Source organism: Colius striatus, chromosome 1, assembly GCF_028858725.1.
Source record: "Colius striatus isolate bColStr4 chromosome 1, bColStr4.1.hap1, whole genome shotgun sequence".
Classification (NCBI taxonomy): domain Eukaryota; kingdom Metazoa; phylum Chordata; class Aves; order Coliiformes; family Coliidae; genus Colius; species Colius striatus.
The window spans coordinates 18,245,853-18,262,214 of record NC_084759.1 but is presented as its reverse complement, the minus strand read 5'-3'; the positions used below and the strand labels follow the sequence as shown (position 1 = coordinate 18,262,214).

General features: G+C 42.9%; 3 protein-coding genes across 6 annotated transcripts in view; 2 read left to right on the top strand and 1 right to left on the bottom strand.

The window, feature by feature from the left end:
* The window catches only part of ZDHHC20 (zinc finger DHHC-type palmitoyltransferase 20), a 51,442-nt gene extending 42,000 nt beyond the window's left edge, over positions 1 to 9,442 (top strand). The window contains exons 12-13 of the mRNA XM_061992603.1: positions 1,023 to 1,138; positions 4,022 to 9,442. Of these exons, the coding sequence (XP_061848587.1) occupies positions 1,023 to 1,138; positions 4,022 to 4,047 (142 nt within the window). The 3' untranslated portion in view covers positions 4,048 to 9,442. The remainder of the gene's footprint in view (positions 1 to 1,022; positions 1,139 to 4,021) is intronic.
* SKA3 (spindle and kinetochore associated complex subunit 3) overlaps positions 1,567 to 16,362 on the top strand; it is a 21,036-nt gene continuing 6,240 nt past the window's right edge. For 2 of the 3 annotated variants that reach the window (XM_061992581.1, XM_061992572.1), the window contains exons 1-3: positions 13,087 to 13,306; positions 13,728 to 13,792; positions 14,652 to 14,811. In XM_061992581.1, coding sequence (XP_061848565.1) covers positions 13,204 to 13,306; positions 13,728 to 13,792; positions 14,652 to 14,811 — 328 coding nt within the window. In that variant the 5' untranslated portion in view covers positions 13,087 to 13,203. Of the gene's footprint in view, positions 1,615 to 13,086; positions 13,307 to 13,727; positions 13,793 to 14,651; positions 14,812 to 16,362 lie in introns of those variants that run through there. The other variant, XM_061992589.1, reaches the window with a different exon arrangement.
* The window catches only part of MRPL57 (mitochondrial ribosomal protein L57), a 22,735-nt gene continuing 17,577 nt past the window's right edge, over positions 11,205 to 16,362 (bottom strand). Inside the window, exons 1-2 of one of the 2 annotated variants that reach the window (XM_061992627.1) lie at positions 12,858 to 12,939; positions 11,205 to 11,680 (exon numbers count right to left, since the gene is read on the bottom strand). In XM_061992627.1, coding sequence (XP_061848611.1) covers positions 11,364 to 11,675 — 312 coding nt within the window. In that variant the 5' untranslated portion in view covers positions 11,676 to 11,680; positions 12,858 to 12,939 and the 3' untranslated portion in view covers positions 11,205 to 11,363. Of the gene's footprint in view, positions 11,681 to 12,857; positions 12,940 to 16,362 lie in introns of those variants that run through there. The other variant, XM_061992635.1, reaches the window with a different exon arrangement.

The window sequence follows — 16,362 nt, the reverse complement described above, 5'->3', positions numbered from 1 at the left end:
TTAAATTTTTCATACTTCTTGTCATGTTGAGAGTGAGTTTGTAAGTCTTCGGAGAAGGATAGGACGGACCAAAACTAAATAATGGTGCTGCTTCATGCTTTTTCTTGATTTTGACCTATAACAGAGGGATATGGCTCTAAGGAAACAGTAATACAAAGAGAATTTACTGCCTCTGAACAATAATCAAAAAAGTCCTGGGGAGACTGAATAATGGTCCATAGAAAAAAAAAAGGTTATAATATTTTTTGAATGAGAGAAAGGCAAGGTGTTTGTATTCTTTCTTTTTCACTTCCTCCAGCATGCTTAAACAAGGGATACTGAGACACAGTTTGCAAAAGAAGTATATCACTGTGGCTGTGGAGGGGGTTTACCTCATTACTTTTTATCCGTACAAATTGGCATGTTTTCAGTGTCTTCACAGGAAGCCTGTTTTAGATTCAAAGACAGAGGAGTATGTGAAACTTCTGGAGATGTTTACATTTGCCATTTTAGATATTTTCTGTATAGTTTGGTGAATTTGTAGCTGAAGGTTGCTGTCAACAGCAGTCACCTGAGTTATCAGACACTGCAGGGGTGGGGGAGTTTCAAGTCTGAGAGGAAATTGCTTCCAGTGCAACATAACCTGTGGCATTGACCCAAGAGCAGGACCCATGTTTGCATTAGGAAGGTGTTCAGCAGAAAGCCCTAGCATTAACTGATGGGATAAGGTGGCATTAAGTTATTCTTCCAGATAGTACTGGTTAGCTTTTCTTTTTACCTCTGTGGCAATAGCACGGTTGTCAGTACACTATTTATTGTGTATCAGTCTGTGCTTTTTTCTCATTAGAACTGTGAGTGGCCTGTGTCACTGGCCAGAACAAGGCTATAGGAGAATTGAGTTTGAGGGCAGGAAGCCATTTTTAGTTGGCAGAGTAAGGGGTTTTTTGTTTACTTTGCTCTTATGTGACTCGCTAGTGTAGAAATGTCTGAAATAAGCAGCTACTGCTGTTACAGAATCCCTGTTGACTTTGCTTACTTTTCAGCTCTGGAGCAAATCAATCTTTTCCTACTCGACCACTGAGTGAATCACAAAATCGACTGCTAGCCGGCGACAGTCAGTGGGTGGAAAGTGGCCCTGAAGAGGAAAACGCTAAATCAGGTAGCCTGGGCTGAACACTTGTGATGATTCTGTGGATTTGGTTGTGGTGGGCTTCTCCCTTTTTATTTTAATTTTTTTAGGCATAAAAAGTCCTTAGAACTTGGCTGGGGTCAAGTAGAAGAAAATTTGTTCTGTCAAATGAAGTCAGCATGTGTATAAGTTAAGGCTAACTTGTATCTCGTACTCTGTTCCAGACTGAGTTATTAGACTCAGATAACGGATAGATAATTCTCACTTCCCGTTCTGAGATTTTGGATCTTTTTATGTTTGATTAGGAGGAGGAAACTATTTTTCTAAAACAGGCATGACATGATAAATGTGCTTTATGTTTTTGAAGTCGTTGTTATTCATTGTGCAAATCTGTGAAAACCAAAAAATGAGATTCTCTCACATTTTAGGTGCAAAAAAGCATATTATAGTTTCGTTGGAAAGCTGATCTCAGCTTATTACTAACCAAGCATCTCAATGAGAAACAGGTAAGACCAACATAACTAACTGCCATTTCTGTATATGTATGTAAAATAGGTATCTTGAAGTCATGGAGTGCAGAGGAGTCCTCTGATGTTGGATGAGTAATAGAAAAGTCTAAATAAAACTCAGAATGGCTGTCCAGAACACAAGAATGGGAGTAATGCTGTAGTGCAGGAAACATGGGCTGGCTAGATCCGAGATGAGTCAGACTAATCCTGTAATTTAGATTGAAGTGTGTAGTGCTGGATTTGTTACGTGACCAGGAAGAAGAATCTCATCTGCTAAATAGGCGGTGTCAAGATGAAGCGCTGTCTTGAGGAAGTGCTGTTCTTAAGGAACAGCTCCTTAACTGCCTGTATCTTAATTGTGTATTGCCGGGGCCATGCTCTGCTCTTACAGTGTAAGATGCTGTGTGCACGTGAGGAAGGAAGGTCAATACGTAAATAGAGGCGTCTGCATAGGGGCTGCTTCATCACACTTTGCATGGACAATGATCTTTTACATAAGAGCAGCTGAGGGAACTGGGGCTGTTCAGTCTGGAGAAAGAGGCTGAGGGGAGACATGATCATTCTCTGCAATTACCTGAAAGGCAGTTATAGGGAGGCAGGGGGTTGATCTCTTCTCTCAAGTATAAGTGACAAAAGGAAACAGCCTCAAGTTGTGCTGGAGGAGATTTAGATTTAGGAAAAGCTTTTTCACTGAGAGCGTTGTTAAACACTGACACAGGCTGCCCAGGAAGGTGTTGGAGTCCTCATCCCTAGAGATATTTAAAAGAAGCATATATGAGGTGCTGAGGGACATGGGTTAGTGATTGGCTTGGCAGTGTGAGGTCAGTGGTTCGACTCGATGATCTTAAAGGTCTTTTCCAACCAAAACAATTCTATGAGTCTGTAAGAGCTCTGCAAGCACTTTGCATTTAGGAAATACAGTGAGTGCTGCTGCATATATGAAACTTCCCTTGGTGTATTTCCAGTGCCTAAATTGGATTTCTTTTATCATGGCTTCTTGCTGCGGTGAGCTTATTATCTCCCATTAAATTTTTCTCTCTGGAACAGAAACAAATCTTATTTCGACAGGTAGCAACTGTAGATGCTGAGGGCTGAGTCATTCACATCCTCTCTGCCTTTTTCCTTCTTTTTTCCCTTCTTTTTTCCCTTCTTTTTTCCCTTCTTTTTTCCCTTCTTTTTTCCCTTCTTTTTTCCCTTCTTTTTTCCCTTCTTTTTTCCCTTCTTTTTTCCCTTCTTTTTTCCCTTCTTTTTTCCCTTCTTTTTTCCCTTCTTTTTTCCCTTCTTTTTTCCCTTCTTTTTTCCCTTCTTTTTTCCCTTCTTTTTCCCCTTCTTTTTCCCCTTCTTTTTCCCCTTCTTTTTCCCCTTCTTTTTCTTAAATGTGCAAATTAATGTCCCAAGCAAGGGACTCCTTTCAGCCTCTAGACATATGTAAACAGGATACTAAGGCTTTTCTATACTTCACAGAAAGGAATAGATATCTTCTGAGGGCAGTTCATCTCAGCAGCCTTTGATATAAGGTATTACAGAAAGGCCTTTCCACTTGCCTATAGAGAGAGCATAAAGTGACTGGCTTAAGCTAAACAATTAACTGATAATAGTTTGGATTAATTTCCTTTCTATCCTCCCTCTCTTCCTGAAGTCAGGCCAGATTTAATAGTGGATTTTGTCACACTTGCCCAAACTGCAGTGGTTTTGTATGTTGTACAAATAAATAGTGCATAATTGTACCCAAGACAAAAGCATTTTGGCATGTGCTGTCTCAAATCATGGCTGAGGAGCACAGTGTTTCAGCTGTTCTGAGTTCAGTTGGATTCCATCACAGTTTTAGTAGGCTGAGGTGGTTGGTTTCAGTCCAGAAAGTAGGCAACTATGCAATAGCTGTGGGATCCGACATCTGTTCCGTGCTCTTCCGTATACCCTATAACAGACCGACAGTTGGATTGTTCAATTTTATGCCTGTAACATGCAGCAGAAGCAATCAAGTCGCAGCTGATGAGTAAAATTCCCAGATTATTCTGGATAAAATAGCATGATTTGTAATCCCCCAGCCAGCAGTTCCTTAGCCTCACCTGGATAGATATCATTTTTGTCCCCATATCTGCCAATTTAATTCAAAATGAATGAGCAATTCTTGCCAGTCGGGGATCCAAGTGACTTTAGCCACAGGTCAGTAGTACTGGCTTGACATTCTCAGTGTAAAACATGAGAGACTTAAAACCAGAACAAGCAAAAAAACCCCACACGTCTCAGAAGCTAGTTGTGAGTTTGTTATGTTACCTGCTGTCCCAGATCTGGAGTCTGTAAGTTGCATGTTACCTAGCTGCATTCCTGTCATGCACTGGGATCTTTTTTTTTTTCCAAGCTAACAGTATAATTCCATTAATTACCTTTTTTGTTTTACTAGGTTTCTGCAACACATTTTGTGCTTGAGTATTACTTAATTTTATTTGGAAGAAGCTGATCAGTTAAAAATGGAACATTTTAGGAAGAGACAAGAAATTCAAGTTTCTGCACAGTATGATGGATTCTTGTAAGCACTATTGCAGAGCAGGGAAGTAAAGACTGATGCCTTAAGATTCTTAATGTGCATTTATGCAACACTGAATTATATACTGCTACCAAAGGGCCAAATCCTGAAGTGCCCTGCTTGGATGCACAAGGTCCAGAGTGGGAACTATGCATTTCTGTTATGCTGCAGTGGTGGGGTAGATTGCAGACACTCCTACCTCCCCACGGGCAAACTTCATACCGTAGGCACTGCAGAAGTCACCTCCATAGCAGGTCTCCAGGGTACAGAATGAAAGTAAAAAGGAAAAGGAAAAGAAAAATCAATCCAGAACATGGCCATTGAGTCTGAGGTGTGATTATACAAAGTTCAGACACCAGGTCATGGGGTAGAGACTGGACAGTGTCTTCACCTCTCCTCCTCCTAAACCACTCTGCTCCGTAATTGTAGCTCTCTAAGTCTTCTGGGACTGAGGATTCCTTCTACAAGCTGTGCTTTGGAGCAAGGCAATGCCCACAACGTAAAAGCCTTTTACAAGGGTGTTGCTTTTTTGCTGTAGGATTGAGCCCCTCTTCATTTTAACTTGATTTATTTAACATATCAAGAACAGAGCTGAACGAAGCAAACTCGTCCAACAGTTATCAGCACACAGAGAAAAGCCAACCCAAAAAGGAATTGACCATTGTTACATTTTCTGTTAATGTTCTGTATGAGGCAGTAACAAAATGGTATAGTACCCCTGAGAAAAACCTTATTGCCGTTGCATCTTGTTAGAAAATTGAACTGGAAGAGTACTGCTTTTTCTGTGGGACTCTTGATGGTTTCTAAATGCTGTTTTATACTTTTGTTTTATCTTTTTTAATAAAGGCACAAGTTTTTATTGGTTCTGAAGTACCATTTAAACAAATACCAAGTACTTATGAGAAAATTAGTGTTGGATCATACATCTGTGTTAATACACTGAAAATTTGTGTGCTTTAGCCTGCCACTTTCAAGTGATGCTGAAATTGTGACAATTTGAGTGCTCTGTGCAGTGATGTACCTGTTCACAAAAGACAAAAGGTGTTTCCTGTGGGAGGAATAAAGTCCCTCTGAAGTGCAGGGCCTGCAGCCAACAACATGTTTGGGTTTTTTGCTCTCACTCCTCCCTAAAGAAGACTGCTAACTCATCTTCAGGTGGCATTGGAGTTTGGAACCTGGAAAAAGAGATAAATATTTTTTTCATGTCTGTAACTGTTCGATGTTCAGCTGATGCTGATTACAAGTAGACCTGAGCCCTTGCAATGCAGACCGAAGGCAGTAGCTGAGCTGATGACCTGGACTGAAAGAACTTGTTTGGCTTCTCTCCCAGACTGATTGCCACTTAAGTAAAATATGTTTATGATTAAATATACTGTAAGGTTTAAAACAAGTATTTTTTTTTGTCTTTGGAAAGAATAAATTTCTCTTGAGATACTAATCTTCTAGAACAAGGACCGTTTTGAGAACCATGAACAGGATTTGGTCAGTGTTGGATGTTCTTGAGACAGAAGGAATGGTCCAAATTTGCATGTTTCATAAAAGTTGCAGAATGTTTCTTAAACTCTGTACAAGCAATTTTGCATTTGCTAACTTCAGAACTTAGAAAAACGTTTGCTAAACATTAGTCTGAAATTCTGGGATTTTTTCTTCTCAAATGTCAAGTGAGAAGTGCTCATCTGAATATAAGCTGGCAGCAGTACTGCACCAGCAAAATTTCTTGGGGAAGACAACAGCGACAGAAGACTGCAAGTTCAGATGGCTCGTTCTGAATACAAAAATTCACAGCCCCAAACACCGGTGGAACGGTAGTGGAGGGCTTAGGATATCACCTGGCTTTTGCTGCATCCCTGTGTTACAGCTGAGGTAACACACACGTTGCACAGTCATTGGCTAGCAGAACTAGGAGCAAGAGTGATGTCTCCAGCAGAGTGAGTATCACTGACTCAGCAGCATCGTGTCTATTCCCCACCACTGGCAAAGTCCTTGTATCCTCTGTAGGCTAACATTAGTATCACTTGATTCCTAAGTCAGGATAGTTAATCTGCAGGAAAAACTGCAAGTAAACAGATGGGGCTAACTCCATGTGTATTCTCTAGCAAGTGCTGGTCTTTAGAAAACAGTTTGTGGTATATCTGATGGACATTTTTGTCGCTTTTCATGAAGAGATGACATTTCTGACATCTTTATGCAGATTGTGGGCACATTTTGTCCCAGATTTTTCCTGTGTTTTGGATGAGGAAAGGAGGAGAGCAGTCTGCTGAGGATACTCTTGGTGTAAAAGCAGGCATGACTGAAAAGTCACTTTGACAAATATGAAACATAGTAACATAATTCAAATATCACAACTCCCTGCCCCCGTCAAGTTACCAAGAGAAACCTCAGACTGGTGCATAGGAATTCGGTTCTCCAAGGGAATTGTGGTAGATGAACTCTAAGGGCACACCAAGGGGGGAGCCTGGGTCAGGTTTTCCTGGCAGGGCCTGGCTCTGCAGGACATCTTGTTGTCTTAAGGTGGCAGGATGGTACCTTCTGTCCTGACAGCTGCTTGGCCATGAGCAAGGGTACTCTGTGCTGCATCACAGTAAGACAGGCAAAAAGAGGGAGCAAAGCAGGAATTAAACAGCCAGTGAGGACAAAGCTGTTTGGCTGGGTTGCAAGTGGACTGAGGCACTGCTACCAGCAGAGGCAGGGGAGCTGCAGGGAATGGGCCCTTTTGGCCCATGCACTGAAGAGCTGAAAACGTCCAGTAACTGCAGCGAAAAGAGCAGCCCGGCCTGTTCAGGAGGCCAGAGTAGAGATGGATCCTGGGAAAACAACTGTCCTGGGTACTGGGTCCTGTCATACATGAGGGGTTTGTGCTTTAACCTGCTCTGTAGTGGGGGGTCTTGAAAATACCTAGATTATCACTAAAAATAACAGCCCTTAAGTTTTTTGAGTCATCAAAATAATTACTATTGCAAGCCATAAATAGTGTTGTAGTTACTGTAGGATAGTTGCTGTTGGCTGCAAATAGAAACTATGCTTTAGTTTTCTTACTGTTTTTTCTTTTTAAAAAATCAACGTCCAAACAAGTCACACACACAAAACTACATTGAGCTCCAGGTGTGAGACTGACAGAGGGCAAGATTTCTCCTTGAGATTTCTGAAGTGTCTTGATGACAAACCTCACTTTGTGAATGAGGCAGGAAGAACCATAAGTAGAAAATATTTAGAACTACACAGCTCATACTGGTTGGTTTTTTCCTTACAATTACTTGTTCACATAATTGCTGCTCCTACCAAAGGCATCCTAAGGGAAGAAGGCAAGAAGAGGTGTAGGTTCTGTCATAACTGACTTTGCAGTATTATCTCGAGATGGCAGTATCACAGGTTAGAAGCATTACAAGCTTTTGACTAAAAACTTCCACTTTCAATAGCCATAGATGGAGTTTAGGCACTCAGTGATTCGAGTAGAAGTTACGGTAACATTTTTGTTAAAGCTGCCCCTCGAGTGTGGAATTTTCAGGTACTGAGCTACTTTTGGTAAGCCATTCTTAGAAACTGGTCCTGTTCTCCAGAGGACCTACAGCTTTCAGGTGCTGTTTCCTCTGTCGTTCGCATGTCTCTTCTGTAACGTTAAAAATAATCTTCGGGAGTTTGGAGGTTTTAGATAAGTTCAGTACCATTCAATATGCAGCTATCTCAAGTGTGGCCTCATCGTAGCTCACCAGCGTCCCCAGAGGAGCCAAAAAGCAGTGCTTGCAGCAGCACTAGTGTCTGGCAGTTACCAAGGGATGCAACGACCCTGGCATAAAATCACCAGATCTGCCTAGATCTGGAGCACTAACTGACCATATTTATGACAAAAGAAAGAACCAACCCACCTTTGAGGTCGTAGTGAATGTTCTCTGAGGACATAATCTAAAATTGTACGTAACTGGGGGGCTACAGGTACACATTCAGAGAGGCTCCAAAGAGTGGACACTTGGTGCAGATCAGGTCTTTCACAGTACCTAAAAAAATATCCAGGTACAATATGGGAGGCTCCTTTATCCCTAAAAGGCACCAAAGAGAGCTGCTGCAGATGAAGTGTTTTGTTACAGTACTGAACATGTTTACTACACTCATTTCTATCAGTTTATTTTGTATATACAGAACAGCTTTTTATATGTGTTTAGCAGTTCAGGCATTTTTCTCAGCAATTACTTGAATCTTGTCTCCATTAGGTAGTGAAGTCTGATAATGTTTACAGGATTGGTTTCTTTGGGGTTTTTGGGGGGGGGGGGGGGTTCTCTGTCTTGCTCCCCCCCATCCCCACCCCGAGAAACATGCTCAGCAGCTGCACAGATGTGTCAGCGATGAAGCACTGGCATCATCGTTATGGGCACCAAAGTGTTAACAGTGACATGCAGATTCCCTTCTGTTTACATAGCTTATCTGACAGCCTGCACCTGTAGCACTGTCCCTCTGATTTGTCCTGTCCTTTAACTACTTGCTATCAGCTTTGTTGTGAAAAACTCAATTCTTTCTGAAGGACACTTTGCCACCATCATAAAACTGTCACAGGAAGAGGCAGCAATCCCACTCTGTCGCCTCTCCCCTTTTTCCCTTGGATGAATTCAACGTCCCTGGGTTATCACTGCAATTATTTTTGTATTTGCCAGCAACGGTCACCAACATTTGCACTAATTGCAACATCCCAGCTCTTCTGCTTCCACATAGTTGTTTTCAGTTGTTCTGCCTAAACTTGCAATGAGCTGTATTTAAGGTGAAGTGTAAAAAATGTATGTAATAATGACACATGTATTTTTTTGGGTATGTCACAGATAGGACTAGTCCTATGCACAGAGAAAATGTGTTGCCATTTATAGTTTAATACTTGAAGTAACTTTTTAAAATAGGCTTTTATAAATGAATTAAATACAAATTCACATTGCTTTGCCTGGAAGTTCCTTCATGTTTTAGTTGTATTGTGCAATTTCCCCGTGTGTGTACTTTTCCATAAATGTTCTCTTCAGCCATTTATAACCATTGAAAGTGCATTTAGGATTTTGTACATGAGTGTTTGGGCTCATTCATACTTCTCTGAAGTATAGTTTATGTTTAAATAAAAAGACTTGTACCATTTTAAGCCTCTTTTCCAAAGTGGTAAAATATGGATGGACATTTGAACTCATCAGTGAATGCAACATCAACTTAATAAAAGTACGTGAAAAACTGTGAAAATTGCTTAGCTATAGCATGTGTGTGTGAGATCAGTGGGAAAAACTGCTGACCTGGCAACATTTTGTAACTGTTCCACAGGTTTTACACGCCAGCTGCAACTAACCTGAGATTATGCTCACTCCTGATCTATCTTCCGCGTCACTTGATATTGAGAGGGGAAATCAGATAGATAACCTCTTGGAATTGTTTTGGTAGGAAAAGACCTTCACAAACCACTAACCTAACACTGCCAAGCCCATCACTAACCCATGTCCCTCAGCACCTTATCTATGTGGCTTTTAAGTATCTCCAGGGATGGAAATTCCACCTCCCTGGGCAAGCCATTCCAGTGCTTAACAACCCTCTTGGTGAAAAAGTTTTTTCCCTCATCTCCAATCTAAACCTCCCCTGGCACAATCTGAGGCCATTTCCTCAGTGTCAGCCACTCCCCCCAGTTTAGTATCATCAGCAAACTTGCTGACAGTGCCTCTGTTCCCGCATCAATATATTGAACAGTACCAGTCCCAGCACCAACCTGTGAGGGACTCCATTGGACACAGGCCTCCAAGTAGACCCTGGCCCACTGATCACAACTCTGCCTTCTTCCCTTCAACCAGTTAACAATCCACCTCACTACCTGATCACCAGCCCACACTGTCTCAGTTTTGCTGTGAGGATGCTGTGGGAGACGGTGTCAAATGCTTGACTGAAATACAGGTAAACTACATCCACTGCATTACCACCATCTATCCAGCTGCTTACATCTTCATAAAAGGCTATCAACTTGGTAAAACGTGACTTCCCCTTGGTAAAGCCATGTTGACTGCTCCTAATGACCCCCTTGTCCTCTAAATTACTGGTGACAGCACCCAGGATAAGTCGTTCCATCATCTGTTCTTTGCCCATCTCTGGACATGCTCCAGCACCTCTTATGTCCCTCTTGTAGTGAAGGGCCCAGAACTGAACACAGCATTCAGGTGCAGCCTCACCAGTGCCAAGTACAGGAGGACAATCATTTCCATGCTCCTGCTGGTCACACTATTGCTGATACAAGCCAGGATGCCCTTGGCTTTCTTGGCCACCTGGGCATGCTACTGGATTACGTTCAGGCAGCTGTTGATCCAACATCCCCAGGTCCTTTTCCTCTGGGCAGCTTTCCAGCCACACATCTCAAAGCCTGTAGCATTGGCTGGGGTTGTTGTGGCCCAAGTGCAGGACCTAAGCACTTGGCCATGTTGAACCTCATAAAGTTGTCCTCAGCCCATCAATCCAGCCCGTCCAGATCCTTCTGAAGAGCCTTTCCACCCTCAAACAGATCTATGCTCCCACCCAGCTTTGTAACATCTGCAAACTTACTGAGAGTGCACTCGATCCCCTTGAGTTTTGGCTGATTCTATTCCTTCAGGAGGCTAAATATGATTGAGAAATGAGATTGCTGCTCACACAGGAATCAGCTGTGGTCCTTTTAGATCAGAAATAACCTGTCAAGTGCAACAACACCCAAGCTGACACTGGTATTTAAATTCAATTCTTTCCAGAAAGTTAAAAAAAACCAAAACTTTTTACAATCTCCCATGAGTTTCAGCCTTGATGTGCAGAGCAATAGCCCTTTGGAAGGGAAGGTGACCAGCAAGAGCCACCTGAGTAGCAGCAGGCAGCCCTTTCCCACAGAGCAGTGGGGTCCTCCCAGCTTTCAAACAGAAATCAGCGAAGGGGCACAATGGCAGGTAGGAACCCAAAGGAGAGGTTACCAAATTGCACTTGGCAGCTCACGCTGGTTTACGCAAAACACTGAAGAACAGAGGGTGTGCAGATGACAGAGGAGAACCACGGAAAGAACTGCCCTTCCTTAAAGTGACAATAATCAGAAAACATACACCGTTCCGTAGGATTGCTTTAATGTAAGATGGTAACACACCACAGCAAAGCCTCACTTGTCACCTGCCCTCATACTGAGCTACGAAACCGCCACAAGTACAACGACAGATCCCATGGCAGTGCCTGACACATGCCAAATACAAACACGGCCTGTTCCTCAAGAGGTCCACCTTTTCGTCACGTTTAGGTGGTTCAAATCGTCACTGATATATCTGTGCTTAGGGAACTTGGCTTTCTTCATGAGTTTGAAAGCTTCCCATTTTGCAAGCCTCCCTTCTGTATTATGTTTGTACTCCTGTTCCCGTGTCAAGTAAGGTCGACTCAGCCAATATTCATTCTCTGCTTCAATTTCCAGCCTTCGGATCATCGCTAGCTTCATTGCAAGGGTAACCACTCTTGGTCGCCTGTACTTGCCAATCCATTGCTTTCCGGGAATGCTCTTTCGGAGTAATACTGTTGTTAAGAACATGACGCCTTAAAATATAGACAAAAATACAAAAATTCTCATTACATTAGGCACACAAATTAAAAATGGGAAGAAAAATCTGCACACATTTACTCTGCTGCCTTTTGGCTGGCTGCTTTGGAGCTGGTGCTCAGAACCCCACAACCGCTATTACGTACACTAGGCAATACAGTGACAGCATACTGGAAACCCAAGAGCAGAAAACGGAAATGGCAATCTCTATTTAGCTAAACAGTTTACTCAATTATCGTTGCATCGAGATTAAAGCCTGTCCTCCATAAATTAATGAAAAATCCAGTCCCATATACAATTAAGTGCAGGATTCAATTCATTCATTCCTTCTTCAAACAGCTGACTGTGTTGTCAAAACAGAGTATTTACAGGTCCACCTTCTAGAACCAGAAGATCTTCTAGATACTGGCCTTTCCACAGAATTAAGTCTTGAACTACAGTCTCTCCATAAACTTATGAGAATACAATTATCTAGCATAGTAAACATGTGCCAAAGAGGCAGGAAAGGCCAAACTTGGTTTAGATTTGACATAAATGCTCCTTATTAACCTGTTTATTAGACCTTAAGATGTCTAACTCCTAGGTCTCTCATTATACTTTATTTTCATCAACTAAAACGTCAGCCCAGCACATTAACAAGGCGTAAACTAGTACCACTGCTGAGAAAAGCCGCCCTGCCATAGCCCATTCCCACGGTGCATGCTACTGTTCTCTCTCTGATCCATTTATTAGCGAAGCTGTGGGGCTTCGCGGGGCCAGGGCTGCCTCCGTCTCTGGTTCCCCTGCCAGCAAGGGAGAGCAGGGTAGCTCCGGTAACTCCACGGCAGTGCCGGCCGCCCGCCCTCAGGCCTGTGCCCGCTGCATCCTCGGCAGAGACCCGCCGCGGCCGCCCAGAGGACCCGTCCAGCGCCACAGAGGCCACTCGGGCCGCTGGGCACCCGGCAGCTCTCAGCGGGGCTCGGCCCGCGCGGCGGAGCGCTGCGGCCCACCCAGAACCATCCCCCTGCCCGCTGCCCAGCGCGGTGAGCTGCCGGCTCTGGGCCTGGGCTCGGCCAGCCCGAGCGAGACCACGGCCAACTCTCCAGGAAACACAAGGGAGCACTGTGAGCTGCCGCAGCCGTGCTCCGAACCCTGAATTAGCGACACCCCTCCCGCTCGTTCGCCCCGTCTCACCGGCTGCCGGGAGCGCTCCGGCCCGCTCGGCGGGAAGCAAGATGGCGGCGGCGGGCGGCCCGGCGCGGCTGTCTCGCGAGCGCTGGCGGCGGGCGGGGCCTGGCGGCGCCAATGGGGCGCGCGCTGCCCGCAGTTCGAAGGTGGCGGCGCGCGGCCGGCGGGACGGTTACCGCGGCTCGCCCGGCTCCCTCTGCGCGGCCGTTCCCCTCCGCTCCGCTCCTCAGAGCCGCTGCCGCCCCGGCTCCGCGCGGCCGGTTGCGTGGCACGGGGGTAGGCAAGGGGAGGGGGTTCGGCGGCCCAGGCCGCGCGGTGCCGTCCCTCAGGCGCTCCCCGTTCCCCGTGGGCCATGAGCGTGTGCACGGAGTTCTTCGGGAAGCTGCGCGCCCTCGCTCTGACCCTGGAGAAGGAGACGGGGCAGCTCGAGAGGGCACTACGCAGAGAGGACGCGGGTGAGTGTGGGCCTGGCCCCTGAAACCCTTTTTTCTCCCCATTTTTTTATTATTTTAAATGTAGGCTCTTTAAAGATAAAATTTTAGCATAAATAATCCTTGATAGCTCAGGGACCTACTTGTTGTACCAACATCTGCGACACATTAGTTTTTCTAATATTAGCTGCAACATTGAAATGGAAGCCTGTGTACTTTCTTGGTGTAATTTAGTGTAGTGTGCAAATTGCAGTCTCGGGCTGCACAATGTTGCCAATGTGAAGAAGTTCCTCTTTGGCTTTCTCTGACTTGACTCTCGATAAGATATGACTCCAACAGCTCTGTTATAGGAGGTTACATTCTCATGTAGAATGCACTTCCGTGCTAAAATACCAATCCCTCTCTTTTCTTTCCAAACCATTTTATGTAAACCTGCGTATCAAAGACTATGAAGATGAACCTCCAGTAAGAGTCTTACATGACCTGCATTGTGAACTGAGGGCACTGAAGGTAATACCTTAACTTTCTTCCTTCTTGGAAAAATTGGTGGGGAATACTCCATAAACTTATGGCCATAATACAGCTTTGTTAGTCAGCAGCTTTGACCCTTATTTGATTCATTTATGTCCAAGTCCTCATAATGGCTGTGGATGTCAGGGTAGTACCCAAAAACTTTTGGGTGACTTATACCTACTGCTAAATCTACTTAGTTTGCAGTCATTGTGGTCACTCAGCTCAGTAGGGGACAAAGGTAACAGGGAAGCCATAGCTGTGCCAAGGCATAGGTATAAGGAAAAGGATTTGGGAGCAGCAGGTCTCTAGAGAGAGCTCTGGTTGTTTGTGTTCAGTGATTAGCACTTGAAAGAAATAAACTTCACGAATTTAACTCAATGGCTGAAGGTACTGAAACTTCTGTAAAGATTTTCTTTATTCTAACAGAAATAGGAAGAACGAGCTACAGAAATGGCCAAGTATAGAAATACTTGAGAGGTAAACTAGGATATAAGTGTCTGGTTTGCCAGCTGCTCTGCACTAATTCTTTGTACATAGGGAGTAAGAGTCCAAGATAAATGCTGTTATCTCATATTTTTATGGAGTAAAAGCATATATTTTTGTTTGAGAGGTTACCAGTAAGTAGTTACACCATGCTGTCAACTGTTAGCTTAATGTTTGTCAGTTTTTCTACACTCATGCTCTATGTATTCCTGGTATTTTGTAGCCTAGTTTTCAGGTGTAGATAAGACCTAAATCTGCTGCTTATCCTCATCTAAATTGAGGGATTTCCCAAAACACTTCATGTGTAGACAGCTACCGTGGAGTGATTTGAAAACTACTGTTTCTGTTTTCCTCCCCTGCTCTGCTCCTAAAGGAAGATGTTAATGCCAGTCTTAGTAAGAGCTGCTCTGAAAAACAAGAAATTGACGAGTTTATGAAGGCAAGTGAAATACTGATGCAAAGAAATGCTGCAGATCTTGGAAAAATAAGAGAGCTGTTCCAGAAATATGACGACAAACCACATGCTGCTACAGGTAATAGTTCTTGGCAATGCAGTACATGAAGACAAATGTAATTTTCTGAGATGTTTCTCTTTAGCTATGTGTATATTTCTCTTAATAAAGAGATCAAGTACATCAATGTTATTTGCTTTATAATAGTATCTAGAGAGTAAAAGATTCTGTTCTGATGGTGTCCTAAGAATAAAGTGAAATACAAAAATTTCAAGGCATGTCAGGAGACCTAACTCTGAAGTTAGTGTGTTGGTTCTTTTTTTTCCTCCAGTAATAGTTATATTCAGAAAACACGTTTACAAACGTGTCTTGATAACCCAGAGAATTATACTGCTTCAGATTGTCACGCATAGAAAACTATTGTAGATGCATCTAAATTAGTTCATATTCATACATGATTATTCCATTTACTTACATTAAGATTTTTCTCTGTAGTGATTTAATGTGCTGCACAGCACAACTGAGACAAGAGAAACACATACTGGCATTAGGTGACAGGTGGCAAGCAGTAGTAACTTGATCATTGGAGAGTGAGAGATCCTTAATCCAGTCAGAAAGAGCTTGCTCTTCCCCCAAAAAAACATGCACCTGCATGAAAAATCTAGATTTGCCAAATGAGTTAAAAATACTACGGCCATCATCAGTGCTACACATACTCCTTGTGGTGTCAATGGCCCAATCAGACTTCCAGAAGCCTTTGGCAGGGCACACTTTTACCTTCCCCTGAGCATTAACTAAAATTAAGCTCATGGGCCATATTCACCTGAGTTAAGCTACAACACCTGTTTAACCCAGATATGCAGATGTCTCTAATTTTAGAGTACCTTCCTTCTCGTCCTCTATATGTCCTTAAAGAAGACTCCAAACAGAGCTACAAGGTTAATACATTTTTTAAGATGTTTGTTTTTTATAGATAAGTGTCTCTGAGTGTATAATACATACACATAAAAAGGTAATGCCTCTGCCATGTTACTTTAAATAGCTTACTTCCCACCCCTCGCTTATTACAACATGCAGAAGCACACAACTATTTTGAGCTGTTTCAGTTTAACAACTGAAATGTTCAGTTGCATGTTTGGTCATTTCTGCAGTGGACTCTGTTATCTAAAAAGTTACCATGTTTCATGAATTTTTTAGTTGCTGCTTTATAACCTTTCTTCAGTAGTGTTTTTCTGAAGAGCAAGCATTCTAGTACTGTGTGCAGTCCTTGCTTTTAAAAAAAACACCCCTTTTTTTAGTTATCTACAATTTTTGTTTTCATTGTAATTAATTTCCACTCTTGCACTGAAATAAAAACAAATACATTTAAGATTAGCTCCATGCAGGGAGATGAATCCTATTAAACATCCACTTGTGAGTAAATATTTCATTTTTTCTAGAAATAATGTTTACCAATAGAATGAAGGTTAGCAAATGTATGACTTATATGGTAAATATAACTTAGCCTGATATGAGCTGTTGTAGCTTCAGAGTCAGCACTTTAAAATGGAAGAATGAATATTTTTATGAAAGTATTAATATAATTTAAAATAATAAATACACAGCTTAATAGGGAGGGAAGTTATTTTATCA